The 21481-nt window shown below is 36.0% G+C and overlaps 2 protein-coding genes across 10 annotated transcripts in view; one reads left to right on the forward strand and one right to left on the reverse strand.

Annotated features, from left to right (window-relative positions):
• Positions 1-20: 20 nt before the first annotated feature.
• LOC105334247 (ecto-NOX disulfide-thiol exchanger 2) lies at positions 21-10864 on the forward strand. 2 transcript variants are annotated; one of them, XM_066070324.1, is made up of 14 exons: positions 21-110; positions 1432-1466; positions 1730-1843; positions 1939-2084; positions 2198-2306; positions 2535-2741; positions 3607-3840; positions 4978-5190; positions 6086-6192; positions 7374-7512; positions 7755-7915; positions 9080-9196; positions 9550-9658; positions 10405-10864. In XM_066070324.1, the coding sequence occupies exons 2-14, from the start codon at positions 1445-1447 to the stop codon at positions 10638-10640; spliced, it is 1914 nt and encodes a 637-aa protein (XP_065926396.1). In that variant the 5' UTR covers positions 21-110; positions 1432-1444; the 3' UTR covers positions 10641-10864. The 2 variants fall into 2 exon arrangements, with proteins under 2 accessions (XP_065926396.1, XP_034328058.2); XM_034472167.2 differs by lacking the exon at positions 21-110 and adding an exon at positions 232-250.
• Positions 10865-13686: 2822 nt separating this feature from the next.
• The window catches only part of LOC105334248 (fibronectin type-III domain-containing protein 3a), a 44313-nt gene continuing 36518 nt past the window's right edge, over positions 13687-21481 (reverse strand). For all 8 annotated transcript variants that reach the window (XM_066070315.1, XM_066070314.1, XM_034472163.2 and 5 more), the window contains 13 exons: positions 21271-21357; positions 21029-21167; positions 20835-20900; positions 20303-20415; positions 20083-20188; positions 19732-19904; positions 19293-19487; positions 19089-19163; positions 18688-18938; positions 18299-18499; positions 18040-18206; positions 17769-17890; positions 13687-17529 (listed from right to left, as the gene is read on the reverse strand). In XM_066070315.1, coding sequence (XP_065926387.1) covers positions 17197-17529; positions 17769-17890; positions 18040-18206; positions 18299-18499; positions 18688-18938; positions 19089-19163; positions 19293-19487; positions 19732-19904; positions 20083-20188; positions 20303-20415; positions 20835-20900; positions 21029-21167; positions 21271-21357 — 2028 coding nt within the window. In that variant the 3' untranslated portion in view covers positions 13687-17196. The remainder of the gene's footprint in view (positions 17530-17768; positions 17891-18039; positions 18207-18298; positions 18500-18687; positions 18939-19088; positions 19164-19292; positions 19488-19731; positions 19905-20082; positions 20189-20302; positions 20416-20834; positions 20901-21028; positions 21168-21270; positions 21358-21481) is intronic.

Below are 21481 nucleotides of genomic sequence, written 5' to 3' on the forward strand. Positions count from 1 at the left end.
AAATAATCGTACGACCTGTTGAATTTCTATAAAAATAAAAGGTGAAGGTCGTTGAAGAAAAAAGGCGATTGGGATGAGCTAAGCCAATATAGTTATAATACGGTTATAGAGTAAGATTTCTTAACTTAAATCTTTGGAATTAAGCAGATGCTACACTATTCAAGCTTGAGTTTTTTTTCATGCATTAGAAAAATTAATTTATCCTTCGCTTGATTTGTCAAGTCGACATTATCTGCAGTCGCCATTTGTTGTGAGTTGGGTCATGAGAATAATGAGGTGCATTGCACTATATGCAATAATAATAAGTTTGGATAAAGATAGAAATCAATTTCTTTAACTTGCATCCTGCCAAAATCGCAAACCATACTATTGAAGTGGTCAGGCTTTCTGCCTTCATCAGGTCCAGCACAATCTCCAGATTTAGCTATATAGCTTGAATAAGCTAAACAGCTTTATTAAGCTATTCAGAGTAGCTTCATTTAGCTATTTTGTCATACATTTTTCTTCATTTTTAATTTTATCAGTATGTATAAAAAATCGCACTTTAGTCCAGTGATAGTTTTCAACTTTGAACTGTTCTGTGAACAATGCATGTAAAGATTACTCATCAATTTGCGCCTCCTTAAGAGACTTTGCACTAAAAGTTTTGGGGCAACTAATTCATGACCACACAGTTACTTCTTGAATGAAATATAAAGGAGGTCAGTTATGGTAAACAAGATAATTGATTGGTAATAATTTATCACAATGAGAAGAAATCATACTTATCCACGCCCCATTGCACACAAAGTGGCAAACAGTTACCCAAACAATGGAAATATATTTTTTGCTTATAAGTGTTTAAAAGCTGCAGTGTTAAAACTATCTATAATTGTGGTCAAGTTTATAATGGTCAGTTGTGAAAATATGAGTAGCAAGTTAATTGCGATTTTTTGTCCATTTCTTCCAATAAATATTTTCTTCAAAAACTGCACATAAACAGCTTTATCAAGCTATTTTGAATAGCTTAATAAAGCTATATAGCTAAATCAAGAGATTGTGCTGGACCTGTTCATCACTGTTCATGTACACTAGTCCGAAATATCTGACGTTTTTCTGGCTTTTTTAACGATTTTGATATTTACTTACCAGGAAAACATCAGAACCGGCGCCATTACGAAAACTGGAAAACTTCGTCCGAAATTTCCAGTTTTCGTAATGGCGCCGGTTCTGACGTTTTCCTGGCAAGTAGATATCAAAGTCGTAAAAAAGCCAGAAAAACGTCAGATATTTCGGACTACATGTACACCTGTACATACTTTGCCTGTCCATTTATCTATATAGAATATCTGAACTAGATTGACCTAACCTTGAATTGTTCAGGACTTGATTTGTTATTAAAAGTCCTACATAATTTTTCTATGTTTATGAGAAGATATTTTTTTATTTCAGAAAGTTCAGAAGAATGTCAAACTCATTCAATCAAGGTAATACTAATTATTTTTAACAGTAATAGAGATAGGTACACCCTAATACATTATTTCCTAATTTCATTTGTATAACAAAAAAAGAAAACCAAAAAACATGATTTGATGTTATTTGTAAATATACTGCGATCTTCCTTATACATGTTTTAGTCAGTTTCTAGAATTGTTTCCTATAGGTGATATGATTAAATGTGAATTTGAAGGACATTGTATGGAGATGCATTTATCATTTTATGTTATGTCCTGTTTTAATGTTGTTGTAGGTTTAATTGGTCCACAGATCCCTCCTGGAAGAATGGACCCCATGCACAACAATGCACCACTACAGTTTAACACAAACAAAGGGAAGCCACCCATGGCACTGGAGGGAGATCCAGGTATTGCTGAATACATTAGAATTAAGTAAACAAAGACATTGCATGGAAATAGGAAATGTTTTTTAAAAAAGAGGGTTATTTTAAATTTATTTCAGACCAAGTGAGTAGTACAGGGGGTGGAGACATGATGGGTCAGGGATTCTTTGGCAGTGGAAATGCAGGGGGAGGAGGCCTCATGGGGAGCATGATGCAGGGTCCCATGATGGGGACTGACCCCAGCATGATGATGATGTTTAATCAGGTCAGTGAAACTTCCATGGTATTTTCCATGACACTTTTAATGAAATATTATGTCAAGCCTTTATAAATGTGACAGACTTGCTTTTACCGGTTGATGTGTTGGTTTGTTTACAGTATGGTGGTTGGGGTCCAATGGGTCCTAACAATCAGGACATGTTGATGCAGTTCATGCCTAAAGAAATAATCACCCTGAAAACCTGTGTGTTATACCCACCTCCACCAAGTAAGTAGTAGAGTGAAATGAAGGCCAAAGTAAGTCAGAGTAAAAAAACAAAAAACAAACCAAGACTGTGTCCGAGAACACATGTATATACCATTTCCACTCTTCTTGACCCTTGGAAAAAATCTGGATAAAATGTTCTTTTCATGATGTATTCGTTATTTCATTTATCTTACATGATTTTACAGTTTAAAAGCAATTGTTTACTCTTTGGATTTTGTTTTGTGACAGATGCCCCTCCCCCCACCACTAGAGAGAGACCCCCGGGATGTAGAACAGCCTTTGTGGGAGGATTACCAGAGAATGTGACCGAGGAAATCATTGGGGAGGCTTTTGCAAACTTTGGAATGATTGTCAGTATCAGGAAGGGGAAGAAAAATTTCTGCCACATTCGATATGAACTTGAGGAAAGCGTGGACAGATCTTTATTTTTATCAGGTTATTACAAACATTAAGTAACTCATTTAAGGTAACTCCGTTCCTATAAAATCATGGGTTCAAAGTTAAAAATTTAACTTTTTTTTAACTTATTGGACTTGAATTTCATCAAAAAATAAATAAAATATATATGTATCCATACTATTAAAGATGTAAGATAATAAAAACCAAAGGCTGAAATTATCATCTGAAAATCACACTTTTTTTGTTTAAAAATTAAATATAAGTGGATGGATACTTGTTTGTCTATTTAAATTTTATTGCTTACTATGCTAGAAAACTAAAATTAATTTAAAAAAAAGAAAAAATTGTTTACATTAGAAAATTTATAGCATATAGATAAATCACTTAGAGAACAGTAGAAAAGAGTTATTTCCCTTTGTCATTATTGAATTTTGTCGAATATAAGGATGAAAAACGCTTATTAAATATCTCCAAGTAAACAATATTTTGAGTTTTTGACGTGCACCTATGATTATATAGAAATTACAAATCAACTTGCAAGAATTTTAATGAATTCATGGTTTATGTAAAACGTATGACGTCACAGGAGGGTGGATTTACTTTAAAGGTCATGTATAGTTAAATAGCTTGCTTTTGGTTTATGAATCACATTATTTCGTAACAGTACATGTACTTGAACACATGATTTTTTGACTTGAAATGTCTTCCACTATGAATTCCATTTTTCAATCTCATTCTATTTAGTTGAGAACATTAAATGCTCGAAATACATCTTGTTTGATTCAAGATGCGTTGTATAATCCCTTCTTATACTGCTTGAATTAGATCAGAAATCCTTTTACATATCTATTATAAGGCTTTAACATGACACCTCATGAGATCTTTCTATTTCTGTGAACAGGTTACAGGATGAAGATAGAGGACAAAGATGATAAACCAAACACAGGGCGGCTCCATGTGGACTATGCCCAGGCCCGAGACGATCAGTACGAGTATGAGTGTAAGCAGAGGATGCTGGCCAGGGAGATGAGGCATCGGCAGAGACTGGAGGAGGACCGTCTCCACCCCCCAAGTCCTCCCCCCATTGTCCACTACAGTGACCACGAGGCCTATGTACTCATGGAGCAACTAAAATGTAGGCATCTCTTATCATGTTTTACTAATTAATATAAGTCAGAAACTATACAACATGTAAACCGTAATTGTTTCTCAGAAGCAAAACCAGGTTCCAGGGCCATGAACTTAAACAAGCTCTCTGGTATTAGACCCACTTTTCCATAACAGTAAATTCTGTTAAACAGGTCCCAAGAACACAAAACTTATACAAGCTCTCTTGATCTGTCTTACATTTCTACAATATATTCCTTTGTAAAAATGAGACTGTTTTATGGCCCCTGAGTTAGGTGCTGTACTGGCACTGTACCAGTTATCGACTAAAATTTAATGTTTTCTTTTCGTATTTTCTTTTTTCTTGATATTTTTGGATAAAACTTGCCATACTTTAAATAATGAACTCCTTATTTATCAATCTGTTAGTTTATACCATTTTTTAGAACCGCAAACATCTTGTTTTGTGATTTTTTATAAGGCCCCGAATTTGCCGAGTTTTTACGACCTACTGTACCAGTTATCGGCTTCGTGATAATAACATAGTAAAATCCCTGTACATGTTGATTTTATACTCTGCTAAATGAAATTTGAATTGTGTCCCTTGTGGGGTCAGACTAAAATAGTCGGGGTTGTGATACATTATAAACAAAACTCAATTAATTATTCTTTTATTATCATACGGTAATTCACCAAATCGTACACGTATTCAATACATAAATGTGCAATCAGGCGTTCAACTGCGCTACGAATCACTCGGAAATTCGTGAATTCCTTTTGTTTATACATGTTATATGTATTGATATTATATGTCAAATCAAAGAAGGGATATAATAACCTATCACAAAGAGTTAATATTCTATTTTTAACTTATTACGTCATTTTCCCCACTGCTGAAAGTGCAAAGATGTAAAATCAGCGGTAAACAATGATCGTTATGAACATGTTTAAAACATATTCAAGAAAGTTTTCAAGCAAACCTACTTTTCTTTATTCGAAAAAGACGACTGAATTAAAAAATCTTCGATTGTCCCGTGCTATAAACCCGAAACCTCAGTTTAGCCGATAACTGGTCTTAGCCGATAACTGGTACAGTACCAGTAGTCTTTTAAATTTTGAATCCTTTAGTTTGAAGTTGGATGAATTGAAATTTTTTTTATTTCAGCTGATGACGAGTTTATGAAAGCCTCACAGATTCTTATGACATGGTTGGAAAGGGGGGATCTAACAAAACGAAATGTCACTAATTTCTACAGCATGATTCAATGCACAAACTCCCAGGTCCGACGATTGCTGTCGGAAAAACAAAACCAAGAGGAGGCTCTGCAAAAAATGAAAGAAAATTTCCGAAATATTTTTGAAGGAATTCTACACCAATGTAAGCATTTTATTTTTTCTGTAAAAAAAGATCAGACTTTGAGTGAGAGGAATATTGCTTATGGAAATGGTAAAAGTCGTATAAAGTTCACACCATATGAGAAGATGAAATTCGTTTGGTATGTATATGATATCAGCAAGATAAGGTAATGTTAATTTGTGCAAATGATTAAATAATCAAATTTTCATGTACATGTATATGCTTAGAGACTAAAAACTGCATTCTACGTATTCTTCATTGCTGTTGCTGCTTTGGTTTTCTCTAAAAAGATTTGATTTTTAGATACTTTGTGATTTAATTGTTGATTCATTTGTCAGATTAGTTTAGTAACATTCAAAATTAAAGAAAGATAGAAAATTTCATGCATATGAGCAGTAATAATCAACTGTGTCATTTAGAATTCTTATTTAGAGAAAATCAGAAGTAAAATATGCATAACGATGATCATCTATGGTAAGATGACAGTAGATTTAGTTGTATTCATATCTGCCACAGTGATCTAAGTATTCAAAGTTATCACAAACTACAAGTAGTTAATTTTCTATTTATTCTTAAAAAATATTTGTGGCATTTATGATCTTCTTTATATACTGTATTGGAATCAATGGAACTTGTGCGGAATATGTTAAATATGCACCATTTTGTAAAGTTTGAAACAAATTCCCCCAAAATTAACAATGTATACATGAAATGAAATTCCACACAGATTCCAGGAAAGAGTGGCATTCTATAAACATTGGATTCCTTTTCTTTGGTGAGAACAAGCTCAACTACAGCAGGAAAAAATAAACTGGTTACCCTGGACACCAGTTTATTCCCAACAAAGCCCCTGCTGTAATTCATTTGTGTAATATTTATTGTGTAAGTAACCTGAATGTTTTATTCCTGTTCCAAGTCGATCAGATTGAGAAAGTCTTTAGCAGCTCACGCAAACAGCGCAACTGGGATCATTTTAGTAAGGCTCAACGCAAGAACTTAGAGCTCTGGTTCAAGCAGGCTCAGGTAGGCTTTCTTGTTGACAGGTAGGGTATCTCCTTTACTTAGCACGGTCCTTGTAAGAATCAACTCTTTTTTTCTATGCTTTTGACATATTTACAGTGGACTTTTGGTAAAATCCAAAGAATTAAGACTTCGATAAAATCCGGTTCTGTTTTATACCAGGTACTGTATGTAGTGTTGCAATGTCAGTTCAGTCAGTTACCATTTATTGTTTTGATACATTTCATCATGTATCTTATCTCAGTGCTCTCAAAGTCCACTGTTTTAACTGTCTAACTGCTATACTTTGATAAAAGTATTTCTATCATTCATTTTTTTTAAAATACAAAATCAAACAGTATTTTGACAGTAGTGTAGTAAAATTCTTGCAAGGATTGGTTTTATTTAGCAACAATGGGTTCCGATTATTCCTGAATGAAAAGAGGTATAGAGATGTGGAACTTCCAACTAAGATGATTTTAACTTTTGTGTAAACATGAGGTATAAAATGTATACTTTTCTAAACCTCCACAGCAGTTCAAAGTAATATACCAGTACATGCATTCGGGTTTAGCTATGTTGTGTGAAGTAGTTTAGTTTGTAATTTTAACTAGAGAGTCAAGAAATTGTCAGGGTTTGGTTCTTATTTTTTCTGCACTTCAGAGCTTTTTTCGAAAAAAAAAATAATACAACTTTCTATAATGAGAAAATGTTATTTTACTTGAACTGTGAATCACTAACAAATGCAATGTACTTGTGATGATAAAATTGAGAAATCTAACGGATTTACATGTAGAATAGGAAAAAGGTAAAAGTTTCTTCTCTTGATGATGAGTAATTTACAATCTTTGAAATCCTGAGATAAATACATGTACAACACTAACATGATTAAGTCCAAGATAATATGACATCTCAAATTCATGTAAGATTTTGAAGGTAAGTTATGAATCAGTTCAGAAAATGAAGATACTCAAGGGTTTGATTTATATGACAATCAATAAACCCTTGCTCCATATGTCAAATGACAATGAAGGGAGATGGAAAAGAAGGATTGGATTTGACAATGATATCATATTTTCCACGTGGATTATCAGCTCACGTAATAAGAGTATTTAATATAAAAGAAGTAATACACGGAGAGAGTTGATGCCCTCTGCTCAAAATGGAAGTTGCATAAGCATGGCTTATTTATTTCATGCAACCAGGAGATCAAGCAGAACCAACTAGAGGAGTTCCTCAGCACGCGGATGGATGACGACATGGAAATGTCAGACGAGGAGCCGTCAGAACCAAAAAAGAAAAAGCCAGATGAACCGTTTAATCCTCAACAGCTGCAGGAATTCTGTGAGTATTTTATGCTAGTAACATTCATGGTGGCACTGTGATTTCTGTAATGAATGACTGTAAACACATGTGTATAAAAAATATATGCATTGCAGAACACACTTGTATTCATATTTAGTGTATATTTGAATAAGATTTTTTTTAAATTATGAAACACAACATAACTAGAGAAGAGAATTGATCTGGAAAGACTTTCTATGTTAAAATTACGGTACTAATAATTTTTTTACTCAATTATATAGTGGCAAGAGGCACAATGAGGGAAGAAAACGATTCCCTGAAATGTCAGATTGAGGCTTACAAGAATGAGCTGGAGATGATGAAGGCAGAAAAAGTCAATGGTTTATCAGAGAAAGACAGTCAACTGAAAATCCTACAGCAAGCCATGCAGGGCATGCAACAGGTAGGGGGGCATTCAGAGTGGGGGTACATGAAAATCCTACAGCAAGCCGTGCAGGGCATGCAACAGGTAGGGGGGGCACTCAGACTGGGGGTACATGAAAATCCTACAGCAAGCCATGCAGGGCATGCAACAGGTAGGGGGGCATTCAGAGTGGGGGTACATGAAAATCCTACAGCAAGCCATGCAGGGCATGACACAGGTAGGGGGGCACTCAGAGTGGGGGTACATGAAAATCCTACAGCAAGCCATGCAGGGCATGCAACAGGTAGGGGGGCATTCAGAGTGGGGGTACATGAAAATCCTACAGCAAGCCATGCAGGGCATGCAACAGGTAGGGGGGCACTCAGAGTGGGGGTACATGAAAATCCTACAGCAAGCCATGCAGGGCATGCAACAGGTAGGGGGCACTCAGAGTGGGGGTACATGAAAATCCTACAGCAAGCCATGCAGGGCATGCAACAGGTAGGGGGGGGGGCATTCAGAGTGGGGGTACATGAAAATCCTACAGCAAGCCGTGCAGGGCATGCAACAGGTAGGGGGGGCACTCAGACTGGGGGTACATGAAAATCCTACAGCAAGCCATGCAGGGCATGCAACAGGTAGGGGGGCACTCAGAGTGGGGGTACATGAAAATCCTACAGCAAGCCATGCAGGGCATGCAACAGGTAGGGGGCACTCAGAGTGGGGGTACATGAAAATCCTACAGCAAGCAATGCAGGGCATGCAACAGGTAGGGGGGGGGGCATTCAGACTAGGGGTACATGAAAATCCTACAGCAAGCCATGCAGGGCATGCAACAGGTGGGGGGGGCACTCAGAGTAGGGGTTCATGAAAATCTTAAAGCAAGCCATACAGGGCATGCAACAGGTAGGGGGGCACTCAGAGTGGGGGTACATGAAAATCCAACAGCAAGCCATGCAGCATGCAACAGGTAGGGGGGCACTCAGAGTGGGGGTATATGAAAATCCTACAGCAAGCCATGCAGGGCATGCAACAGGTAGGGGCACTCAGAGTGGGGGTACATTATATAATGGACATTTGCTTAATGTTTTTATGGTGATTGAACAGAAAGTAAGAATTGATGATTAAGCAGATTTTAGGAAATAGCAGCTTAGAGGGGTGTATGGAAATATAATGTTGGATTATTTTCTTTATTTATGGCAGCAACTGATTCAAGCCAAAATGGAGTGTAAGCAGTTTGAGAATGAGTTGAAAGCAGTAAAGCAATCTCAACTTGAAGAGAAGAAGGCAGAGAAATCTTGCGAAGGCTCAGAGGATAAGGTAATTCTGAACAAATCAAATTGTTTCAGTACTTCTTGGGAATGGTGGATCTTGGACTTGGCTTCTAAAACCTTGTCAGTTTCATAAACAATAGCAATAAACCTCCGTCATTGTCTCAAAAGTGAAAATCAATGATGATGAGGAAAAACTTTTGATAATATATGTGAGGATTTCTGTTGGAAGTCCTGTTCACTTTGACAAAGATATTTAAGATAACACTTGTTTGAGATACAGCACCAGAATTCAACAATATCTTTAAACGATGTTGGATTTGGCCTCGATTTTGAACACACTTCATCAATGTTTATCTATGTTATGTTATCTATGTTTAACATTTATAATTTTGATTGCAGGAAGAAGGAACAACATCAGAAGAAAAACAGAGTTCTAGTAAAGAAACGTCTGTGTCCACAGTCAGCAGTACAGGACTAACTCTGACAGAGAAAGAGACCAAACTCATAGGTAAGCTTAACGAGATCAAACTCGCAGAAAAACTGATATCTCATCAAATGGCTGAAATCTTGTAGCTGTTTACTCATTTTGTAGACGTAATCTTATAAAACATGATTTCATCTGATTTTGAAATTTTTATTATCTGTATTAATGTTGCAAGCTAATTTTAGAAGGATATTATATAAATAGTGCCTGTTTGGGAGGGTAACAGTTGAAATTGACACCCCGAGAAAACCATTGTCAACCGACGCGAAGCGGAGGTTGACAATATGGTTTTCTCGGGGTGTCAATTTCAACTGTTATCCTCCCAAACAGGCACTATTTATTTTGTTATACTGAATGTCTTAATTTAAGAAAATTTTACTGCTTTTATATAGGAATAACGTGAATTCTACAGCGAACCGTACGCGCATAATTTTCGCGCATGTAACATTTTTTAATGTTACCCGTTGCTAAGTGCGTTGCTAATGCTGAGGGTAATAGAAAATATTATTAACTGCGTCTTAACCAATCAGATTTCAGTATTTAACATGAAAGTATAACAATTAATAATATCCCAGCAAAAGCCTGTTGGTGGTGGGTTTAGCCATACGAGCAGATCTGCTACAAATATTTTCATTTTAAATATGCATTTGAAAAATGTTGTTTCCCCCCTTACATTTTTATGCATAGTGCTATTTAAATACTTCTAGCTTTAAGGGATATTAAGTCTATCAGCTCTTTTGAGTCTGTTGAATTCTTGGCTTATTTTACAGGTTTAGTATCCTGTTTCCTACATGTCCACCCTAATGGAGCCAGTGTGGACTACATTTGGTCCTATCTAACCCAGCTGAATGTCAGCACTCGAACCAGTGAACTAGAGGAACTCTTATTGCGTCTCCCCATGTTGTTTAAACTGAACATGAGTGGTGTGGGAGCAGGGATAGAGAAGAAATGGCAGTTTGTTGCCTATTCCAACACAGCATTCATCCCATTTAGCTTTAATAGCTAACACTAATGGATCTTGTGACTAGCAGAGATATTTTAATACCAATGTCAAGCTTTATAGCTAATTTGTTTTAGCTTCTTGCCAGTGCATTCAACATTGATCCATCATTCTGTCTACATTTTGTTTCATTAGCTGTTCATTGCATTGTTTTTGAGGCTATTTTGTTTTTGTTATCAGTACTTCAATTCACTTTTGTCGATATTGAAATAAAAAACATTTTTATTGCGATATACAAAGTTATTTTTCTCTATGAGAAGGTAGACTCTTCTGGGCCCTCCTCTGTAACATAATTGGGAATCTTTTAAACATCGTAAATTTATAGTGATATACAGGGTATTTTTTCCTTGCACACTGCTTTTTGCATTAAAGGACTATATATGACATGGGCCTGGCCCCGTAAAATGAACATCATCATTTTACTGTAATTCTTTGTTTTCTTTGTACAGATATATATGTGATGTTTTTACATTATGTTCATTTTTATTCAAGTGCCCACAATTAAGAAATATAATCTTAAAGACAACCTTTCCCCGCCATTTTTAGCTCACCTGAGCTGAAAGCATTTTGTCTGTCGTCCGTCTGTCCGTCTGTCCTTAAACTTTTCACATTTTCAACATCTTCTCAAGAACTACTGGGCCAATTTCAACCAAACTTGGCACAAATCATCCTTAGGCAAAGGGGATTCAAAGTAGTGAAAATTAAGGGTCACACCAATTTTCAAGGGGAGATAATTAGAAATTAATGAAAAATTTCGAGAAATTTTCAAAAATCTTGTTCTCAAGAACCATAAAGCCAAGAAAGCTGAAACTTGTGTTGAAGCATCCTCAGGTAGTGTAGATTCAAAGTTGTGAAAATCATGACCCCCGGGTGTAGGGTGGGGCCACAATGGGGGCTCAAAGTTTTACATAGGAATATATAGAGTAAATCTTTAAAAATCTTCTCCTCATAAACTAATTAGCCAGGAAAGCTGAAACTTGTGTGGAAGCATCCTCAGGTAGTGTAGATTCAAAGTTGTGAAAATCATGACCCCCCGGGTGTAGGGTAGGGCCACAATGGGGGTCGAAGTTTTACATAGGAATATATAGAGTAAATCTTTTAAAATCTTCTTCTCAAAAACTAATCAGCCAGGAAAGCTGAAACTTGTGTGGAAGTATCCTCAGGTAGTGTAGATTCAAAGTTGTGAAAATCATGATCCCAGGGGGTAGGGTGGGGCCACAATGGGGGTCGAAGTTTTACATAGGAATATTTAGAGTAAATCTTTTAAAAGTCTCCTTCTCAAAAACTAATCAGCCAGGAAAGCTAAAACTTGTGTGGAAGCATCCTCAGGTAGTGTAGATTCAAAGTTGTGAAAATCATGATCTCCCGGGTGTAGGGTGGGGCCACAATGGGGGTCAAAGTTTTACATAGGAATATATAGAGTAAATCTTTAAAAATCTTCTTCTCAGAAACTAATCAGCCAGGAAAGCTGAAACTTGTGTGGAAGCATCCTCACGTAGTGTAGATTCAAAGTTGTGAAAATCATGATCCCTGGGGGTGGGTGGGCCACAATGGGGGGGTGGAAGTTTTACATAGGAATAAATAGAGTAAATCTTTTAAAATCTTCTTTCCAGAAACTAATCAGCTAGGAAAGCTGAAACTTGTGTGGAAGCATCCTCAGGTAGTGTAGATTCAAAGTTGTTGAAATCATGATCCCTGGGGGTAGGGTGGGGCACAATGGAGGGTCAAAGTTTTACATTGGAATATATAGAGTAAATATTTAAAAATCTTCTTCTCAGAAACTAATCAGCCAGGAAAGCTGAAACTTGTGTGGAAGTATCCTCAGGTAGTGTAGATTCAAAGTTGTGAAAATCATGATCCCAGGGGGTAGGGTGGGGCCACATTGGGGTATGTTAATGTTTTAAATAGGAATATATAGAGTAAATCTTTTAAAATCTTCTCAGAAACTAATCAGCCAGATGATTCTTTATAATTGTTGCCTCCAGGACAATTCTTCGGCCTCACAAAAAGGTTCAGAGTTTGATGTAGCTTTATATCCCATATATAAACAATTATTAAGGATCTTTTTGAGAACTGCAATACTCATAATATGATATGACTATAAAATCAGCCTGTTAGAAAAGGGACTAATGATTATAAACATAAGAATATCCAGGGGGAAAAATGGATTTTATTTATACAGGATCTACATGTATGTATTATTGTACATTGTCCAGATAGTTTGTATTATGACTCCATTAAGCTGATTTTATCATACCTTTTGTTCCTCAGGTGAGCGATGTGGCCCATGGCTCTTGTTGCATTTTGTTTTCAAGCAGTTTTTCTTTCAGAAAACATAGAGCGCATGCTTGAACAAACAAAATATTTTCATCAGAGATGTAACTAGCCAAGACTAATAACTGACAAAAAAAAATTTCCTCGTTCAAGCATGTGCTCTATTATTCCCATTCGTAAAAAGATATCTTTTATATCAACTCTTCTAAAAAATAACATAACATTTTATTGTTCCCGAAACACTTTAAAAAATGGCGAATTATGGGGGCCAAATTTAACTCCTATCATATATAGTTCTTTTCTTGTCAATTAAAGCTGAACACCGCTTGTAAATAGGCACTCTTACACCAGGCATGGGGTAATTGTAATTAATTGTAATTATTTATCTTTTTCAAGTAATCGACAGTAATCTGTAATCGAAGAAATTTTTTATTACTTGTAATCATAATTTAATCGATAACAACTAAAAAGATTAGTGTAATTATAATTACTTCTTCGATTACTGTACTCTTTACATAAACATATCGAGATGCACATATTGTTTAAAAAATACTCTTCAAGTGTTGTACATAATATTATTCATATACAATTCATAGGTCGTTTAAGGTGTGCAACTGTGTGAGACTCGCACAGGTATATAAACCCAGATTGTACACATTAAACGAGGGATGGTAAGCTTTAAAGTTAATGAACAACAAGTCTGCATTCCTCAGCATTCCATACACTTGCTAGCAGGAGCAGTAAATGACATTACAATCTATAGATAACAAAAAACATCTTCAATTTGATAAATTTATTTGATAGAATATATTTTATATGTATATATATATTTATATAATAATTACTTATGTCCCATCATCACATAATGATTATAACTTGAAACAAAAACCATTGTGAAGTAGCTACTCAACCAAAAAATGAAATGTATCCCCCATGAAATTCATTCTGCTTTCTTTCCAAGAACTTCAAGTGACAAAAAATTGAAAGAAAAAAGGTTGTTTCTACACAATGCATGCTAACCTACCATAATGAATAAAGCAAAAGGCAAATGCCTAAATGTATGCACTATAACAGTATGTGAATGAAGATAATTAATATCATAAGACAACCAAATACATGGACTTATATACACAATACAAAGTGACCAGATCAACTTTGCTTCAGAAGTTAATTATATTGCACTTGTGCCATACTGGCCAGAAACCAAAAAATTTGCAGTTCCTTTTTCTATTCAATATGTAGTAATACACATTCTCAAACCAGATTAATAAATAACAATAACTTAACAAGTGTCGGACATTTTTAATCTGTCCTACCATGTTCCCACCCATTGTGCCTTTCTAGTAAAAAGTGCAGTCAGTCTCATTGAACCAAAATTAGATGCAAAGTACCCTAGTGAAAAGGTAAATTAAAAAAAATGGAGATAATAGATAGATTAACAGGTGTATAAAAAAGGGAGGGGGGGGGGGGTCTACAGATTAGAGATAATGGTGATCCCTTTAATCTAGGAAAAAAATGTAGAATTGTAAGAAATGACAAGGTGAATTGAAAAAAAACCCTCAAGTTCACCTAAAGTAAAAAAATATTTCTTTATGATTAGTTTTGTGATTTCTGTAATGTTTATTGCCTTCTAGTGATAAGATAAAGTTTTAGTTTTGATCTGTAACTGACCAGTAACAGCTAGAAAACAGCAGAGTAGGAAATGACACCAATACCCTGAATCAGTGGAAACTTCAAACCCGTCACTTATAATGAAAAAAAATGGACTGAACACAAAAGAAAATTTGTCATGCTTATGAAAAATACAACCTGTTCAAAAAATAACAATATAACAACAAAGTAATTCAACAATTTCTTTTGAGTCACAATACAGGGCATGTTAGAGACATCAAATGGCAAGGGCAGGCAACTCCATGTATTGGACAATCCATCTTCCAAAATATTCAGCAAGCTAAATTTCCCATTCCCTTAAAACAAACTCTATTATCTGATCTGTAAACGGCTGATAAAATAAAAAAAATTTAAAAAAGAGGATGAGAAATAATCAAGAGATGCCTATGTCTCCTTTTCTAATGAAGGAATAATCAGATTTCAAGGCAAAATGGATTCTGATCTGTGTGATCTAGACTACGAAGCAAGGTCACTTGAAGTCCTACAGTGACGTCGGCATACACAACCATCCTACGGTGACATGCATTTTCTTTTCTACTGGTGACTTGTTACATGTGATGTCTATAATTATGATTCTACTTTATTTTTTGACAATATGGAGAGAGTATCGATATAAATATGTATTTTAATGCACTGTGCATTCTATTTATCTGTGTTCCTTTTAAAATTGACACCTCTTGTCGTAATTGATTCACATGAAATAATCACTGTTAAGTAGGAATAATACATGTGCATAATATTTTTGCCAACTACATGTAGTACCGGTAATAAAAGACTGAGGACAGGGAATATTAAGCAGTGGTGGTAACATTTATCACAAATACTGTAGGCTAACTCTGATTGTTCAATATTGAATGACTGCATATGCCATAAATTACATTAAAATGAAGGCGAAATCAATCCCCATGTTTTCTGAATCAAAACAATTTAAATACATTTAAACAGATGGCAATAGTATGCAAATTAAATACACATATATATAGAAATCCCGAACCTGGCCATTATTGTGGACTGGTCATTTGATTGCTTACCACAGAATATACATGTCAAGAATATAACACAGCAACGTCTGACTAGTGAGGGTTTTTAACAAATAAAAAAAAAAATAGTACCAGTAACTAGTGCACAGTGCAAGTCAAAATTACATTCTACACATACATGTTTCAAAGACTAACAGGTCAAATGTCAAAATCTTTGCCCACCATTTGGGTCCTTTGTTTTTCTCATTCAAATACTTGTCATAGCTGTTGACACAGTTCAATATTTAAACAGGATTGCAGCTCGATAGGTATTAACAACACTGATTTCATTCAGCTGAATTTCAAACACATATTGGGAGAACGAATGAATAAAATCTTCTTCTTTTTCTTGTTATTATAAAAATGCAATCCAGTTGTAATGCACTGTAGTATATCTTAGTTACATGGCTTGAAATAGTGAGGGAGAATAATATTCAAAGAAAACAAAGAAAAAAATGCATCTACTATAGACATATACTGGTTACACATAATAACCATTTGGCACATTTATATTGAAGCTGTGTTAACAAATGCAACAGCTACAACCAGGACTACACACTGAATAATGCAGGCCAAGGGCAAAGAAAGAGACAACAAAATTCAAAAAGACTTCAATGAATGAGGCACATTTAACATATATCATGCCCCATTACTATACACCGTATCATGTATCTGGAAATCTGTTGCTTTCATTGGTTAGATGGACACTGGTCAGACATTTAATTCTGTGGGTCTCTTGTTAATGGATTTGAATGGGAATATGTCTGCCACCATGATGAATAATGGGAAAGAAAGATGTCTGAAGGGGATACGATAAACAATTATAACAAGATGTACACACAGATAAGAAATCCTCAAAGAAGCTTCTACATACACCAGCTCTTGAACTGTTCTTAACACAGAGATATTTGATAAGGATACTATCCCCATGACTAAACAGAGAAAACCGAGTCCCTTCTCTTTCTGATTTTGGCAATAAAATAAATAAAATATATGAGAAGCAGTGTTACCACATAATTAACATTGGTCATCTAACACAAAGTCATGGAAGCTGTGAAAATATATCTTTATACATATATAATATGTACACAACATTCTAATGGACAATAAAATATTGGAGAATGTACAAATCTTCAAAAATAAGATTTCTTATTATTTCCTATTGTTAAAACCAAGAGACATCACAAATAAGCCTGATTTAAAGGAGAAAAAGCTGTGAACATTGATCCAATTAGACTGCAGTACTCTGCAAAGACATCAAGCATGCCCAACAATTTCACTAGCAATATTGATAAAGAATCTTTAAAATTTCAAGATAACATGTAAATGCTGTTTCTAAATCAAACAACTCTGAACAGAAGAAAAATATCACAATCATAAATCTACATGGATTTACTGCTGCACATCGATTATCTCCCCTTGTTTTGGCCGGCCACCAGCCAGTCTCGCTGAATCAGATCTCGATCATAATAATGCGTGGAAACACCCACTGAAGCAGATCTTGTGGCACTCCCATGAAGCGATATGCAGGTCAGTTCATTTGAATCCATGGAAATTTCCCCCATCTCTTCAAACTGGTAGAAAAACATCTGGTTCTCTCATCTGGGAATCGAACTGGATCTGTATTTAATGATTTGCTGAGCAATGATAGCAACAAGGACAGCAAATACGACAAAGCCCATTAAAATGATCATGGCCCACTGTTGGTCCGTTAGCGGTTTGGACTCGACCAGTTTGGACTCCTGTTTAACGTCTGCTTCCTGTGGACTGACAGGCTCGTGACCTTGTGTTGTAAAGGACACTACTGGGCTGAAGGCCCCCACTACTTCCGAGCCGTCCTCACAGATTCTTATTGCACATACACGCAGGTGATAGTCTGATTTAGGAGACAAGTTTTCCACCTGGAAACATGTGTCTTCTCCTCTGTATATCTGTAGGATGCAAGATGAAATAAAATCTTTCATGATTATCTACAACAAAATTTGATACATTTTTCACCCATGACCAATGAATTTTCATGGGTATAAAGATCTTGATACTTGAGGCAGAAACAATACTTCAAAGTATAATTCTATTCAAACCAAAAGAGGAATACATACAACAGTCATACAAATAATTGTACATCCAAAGGCTGTGTTAATATGAATAAACTCATTTTTGTTTCCCTGACCTTTTGATATTCCTGTTCCCCTTGTAACTGCAGGACGTACTCCAAGGAGCTGCCCTGGATTGCTTTGCAAGGCTGCCACTCAATGCTACAGGTCTGCTGACTAAGATTGGACACCCGAGGAGCTGAAATAATCAGTCATTTCATTGTAACATCCATTTCTTTTGATCAACTTATAAAAAAGTGTTCCTTTTAACAAGCAATTAGCAGTAGGTAGATGAAGTTTGAGTACCATATTCTACCACTGTGTGTTGTTTAGTACACATGCACTCACCTCTTACTGCAGGCGGAGGTGCCTTGGTGGTACTGAATGTATAGATCTCTGAATAGGGGCCACTTCCCACGTCATTACTTGCATAAATTCTGAAGTTGTAATTGGTGGTTTCCTGTAACTTGTTGACCTTGAAGAAATGCGAGGAACCTTCGTATATCACTTGGAAGCTGAAAAATACAGAAATTGGAAACTCTTCATCTGCATCACACTTTATCACAATAATTCCAGAGAAAAAACAATCTCATTAATTATGACTTACTTTCCATCTTCTTTCTCCATTTCTAATGTGTAGTGATTTGTATCCAGGCCGCGCTGGTCCCCCCACTTGAGTTTGAGACTGTTAGGGGCTGGGGCGATACACTCCAGCTTGGAAGGATTGGGAGGGAGGGGTCTGGTGGTCACTCTGACCGGGGCACTGAACGGACCCACACCAATACTGTTCACAGCCTGTATTCTTATCCTGCAAATGACAAAACCTCTTGTATAAACTGGATAAAAATAAAAAAAAAAACTACACTAGATCTACAGAAAACTTTTGGAATTTGATAAAGCTCTAAGAGTTTCTTTCTGTCTTTTTGCTTTTAAAAAAGGACTATATGCAAGCTAAGAATTATTAAATGATGCATTAATTTATTGTAAAATATTTACTTGTGGGGAGTCTCTGGCTGCAATGTCTCTATGGTATACTCAGTCACAGCTCCTATTGTGAACTGTTTGTCCCCCACTTCCAGATTGTAGGCAGTGATATCGTTGCCGTTGGAGTTGGGCTCCTTCCAGAACAGTGTAATGGATGTGGCAGTGGCAGTATGTCGGTGGATAGTGACGGATGACGGACTAGAGGGAGGGGTGACACACGACGCCACAGGGCTGTACGGGCCCTGACCAGCACTATTGATTGCCTGAAAAATCAAAAGATTCATAAAAAAAGAGGCTCGTACATAAATATCAACAGAAACAATATTAAATGTTTGTGTAAAGCACTTTAATACTTCAGAAACTTGCAATAAACAAAAGTAAATTAAGTTGCAGGAATGGATGAGTGAACATACCTGAACCCTAAAGAGGTACAAGGTGGCAGGGGTGAGACCTTTGATTTCATAACTCTGGTTGGGACCAGTGTACAACTGCAGATGAAATTTGCATTCAAAATTAAACTATTTTTGTAATTTCATAAAAGAGAATAGCAGACATATTTATTTAAAAAGATAATCAATACACAAAGCAGCATACTGATGACAACTGAAGTGGCCTACCATAGCAAAATCTGTGACTTCAGTCTTCTGCTGCCATTCCAGACGGTAGTCTGTGATTGTAGCACCATTGTTGACCGGAGGTTCCCAGGAGACTAGGGCTGAATACGCAGATTTACACGCCACATGTGGAGCTTTGGGGGGATCAGGTACTCCTGCACCACTGACCACTTCAAATGGGTCAGACCAACCTCCTCCCTGAAAGAACCAGACAGGTCAATCAATATTCATTCAATGCACATATATATATAACAATTAGTATCATAACTATTTTCACATAGCATTCAAAATTCTTTAGAAAATTCTATGATCATGTTGATAGCCTTTTCAAACAATTATTTATACATAAAATATGTACGATGGTGTTGAATGATCATGATCACAGCCTATTCAAACAAAAACTTATGCATTATAGATGCATCATATTGTGGAACTAACATACCCCGACTCTGTTAAAAGCTCGGACTTGAAACAGGTAAGGTCTGCCTGGAGACAGCCCAGCCACGATGCAGTCCAGGTCCCTCCCCTTGTACACCTCCCGACACGCATTGTCAGGGGTCACCATCTGGACCGCGAACTCCGACACCGTAGCACCACCATCGTATTCTGGATTTGCTGTTTTAAAAAAAAAAAAAAAACAACACATGTAACAAATTTGTATTTTAATATTTAGTGGGCATTTCTTCTCCAATGAACAAAATATTTTCACCAAATCAAGTATAATAATAAATAAATTGAAACATTTGTACTGGTATGATTTAAAGGCACAATTCAAGATGTAGGAAAAATTTACCCCATCTTAAATGCAGAGATGTTGCTTTTGGCTTGCCCTGTAGTTTTGGCACTTGGCACTGCCCCGGCACAACAGCTTGTGTGGTAGCACCGCATGGCTCGGAAAACTGAAAAGTTAACAATAACATCAATAACTGCAATACTTGTTAACCCTCTATCTTTGAAAGGACACCTTTAAATACATGTATTCCTATCTGATGCTATTTTTAGATGACCCTGACCTCACTCCTTCCGGCCACGTTACAGCAGGCCACCCGGACCATGTACATCTGGCCTGGCGTTAGACGATCACAGACATGTTCTCTTTCTGACCCCTCATACAGTGTCTCATAACCTACAAACAGACAGAAACTCTGTTAGGAATCAAAAAATCTATACTGATACTTAAGATCAACAATCAACTAACCTTTTCAATGCCCCATAAATTTATTTAATGTACAGTATTAAAACACACAAATTATCATTTTAAAATTTTACATGTCCATAAAGATATGTTTACAACTGCATTTAGTACATGTTACGAAATATAAATTTTTGAAGGGTATAAATAAATGAGGAAAGAAACAAAAATTCTTTGGAATACGTTATAAAACAGTAAAACACACAACAGTGAACAAACCTCCACTTCCTGAGAGCATTATTGTAAAATGTTGTATTAATACTTTGGTAAAATTTTGTTTGCTATAAATCTTTCAGTATAGACAACTACATACAATAAAATACTTAAAGTGAGCAATGTCAAAAGAACTGTACCTCGTCCATCATCAATTTCAACAATGTACTTGGTTATTTCTGCTCCTCCATTGTCCTTGGGGGGCTCTGAAACCAAAGAGAAAAGCTTAATAAATACTTTGAGAACAGGCTGAAGAATAAAAGAAAGAATTATGATGAAACCAAAAACAAAGATACAAGTATCTATTCATCAAATAAAACAGTTTTGTTCTCACCCCACACAACCCTGAAATTGTAGGCATGTATCTTGCCCTTGATCTGTGGTTTGGGGGGAGGAGCCGGTCTATCTGGCTTTGTTCTGTAGGCTACCACCTCACTCCATTTACTCTGTCCCTCATCATTGAGAGCTGCTAACTGTGAACACATTACAATCCATTTTAACCGTTTTCAAATTCCATTCTAAAATTTCAATTGCCAGAAACTTCATATCAAGGAGAGGGAAAAAAAAGCTACTTACTCTGAATTTATACTCGGTGTTTCTTAGTAAGTTTTTGACTTTGTATGATAAGTCTGGTCCATTGTACACCACAATAAAGCCATGACCCTGTCAAACAAGAAAAAAAGATATTTTAAAGTTCACCTGGGAATAAGTTGAACTTAGGGATCTCGAACACCGATATCTCAAATACAATGGATATTTTGAAGTGATTTGTAAGTCCCAACAACTT

The sequence above is a fragment of the Magallana gigas genome, chromosome 8 (assembly GCF_963853765.1).
Source record: "Magallana gigas chromosome 8, xbMagGiga1.1, whole genome shotgun sequence".
NCBI lineage: Eukaryota > Metazoa > Mollusca > Bivalvia > Ostreida > Ostreidae > Magallana > Magallana gigas.

Bases quoted from the DNA above. Each gene is read 5' to 3' on its own strand.
- LOC105334247 (XM_066070324.1), top strand. From the start codon at position 1,445: ATGTCAAACTCATTCAATCAAG. The intron at 1,467-1,729 runs GTAATACTAATT...ATGTTGTTGTAG, and splicing joins GTCAAACTCATTCAATCAAG to GTTTAATTGGTCCACAGATC. The intron at 2,307-2,534 runs GTAAGTAGTAGA...GTTTTGTGACAG, and splicing joins GTTATACCCACCTCCACCAA to ATGCCCCTCCCCCCACCACT.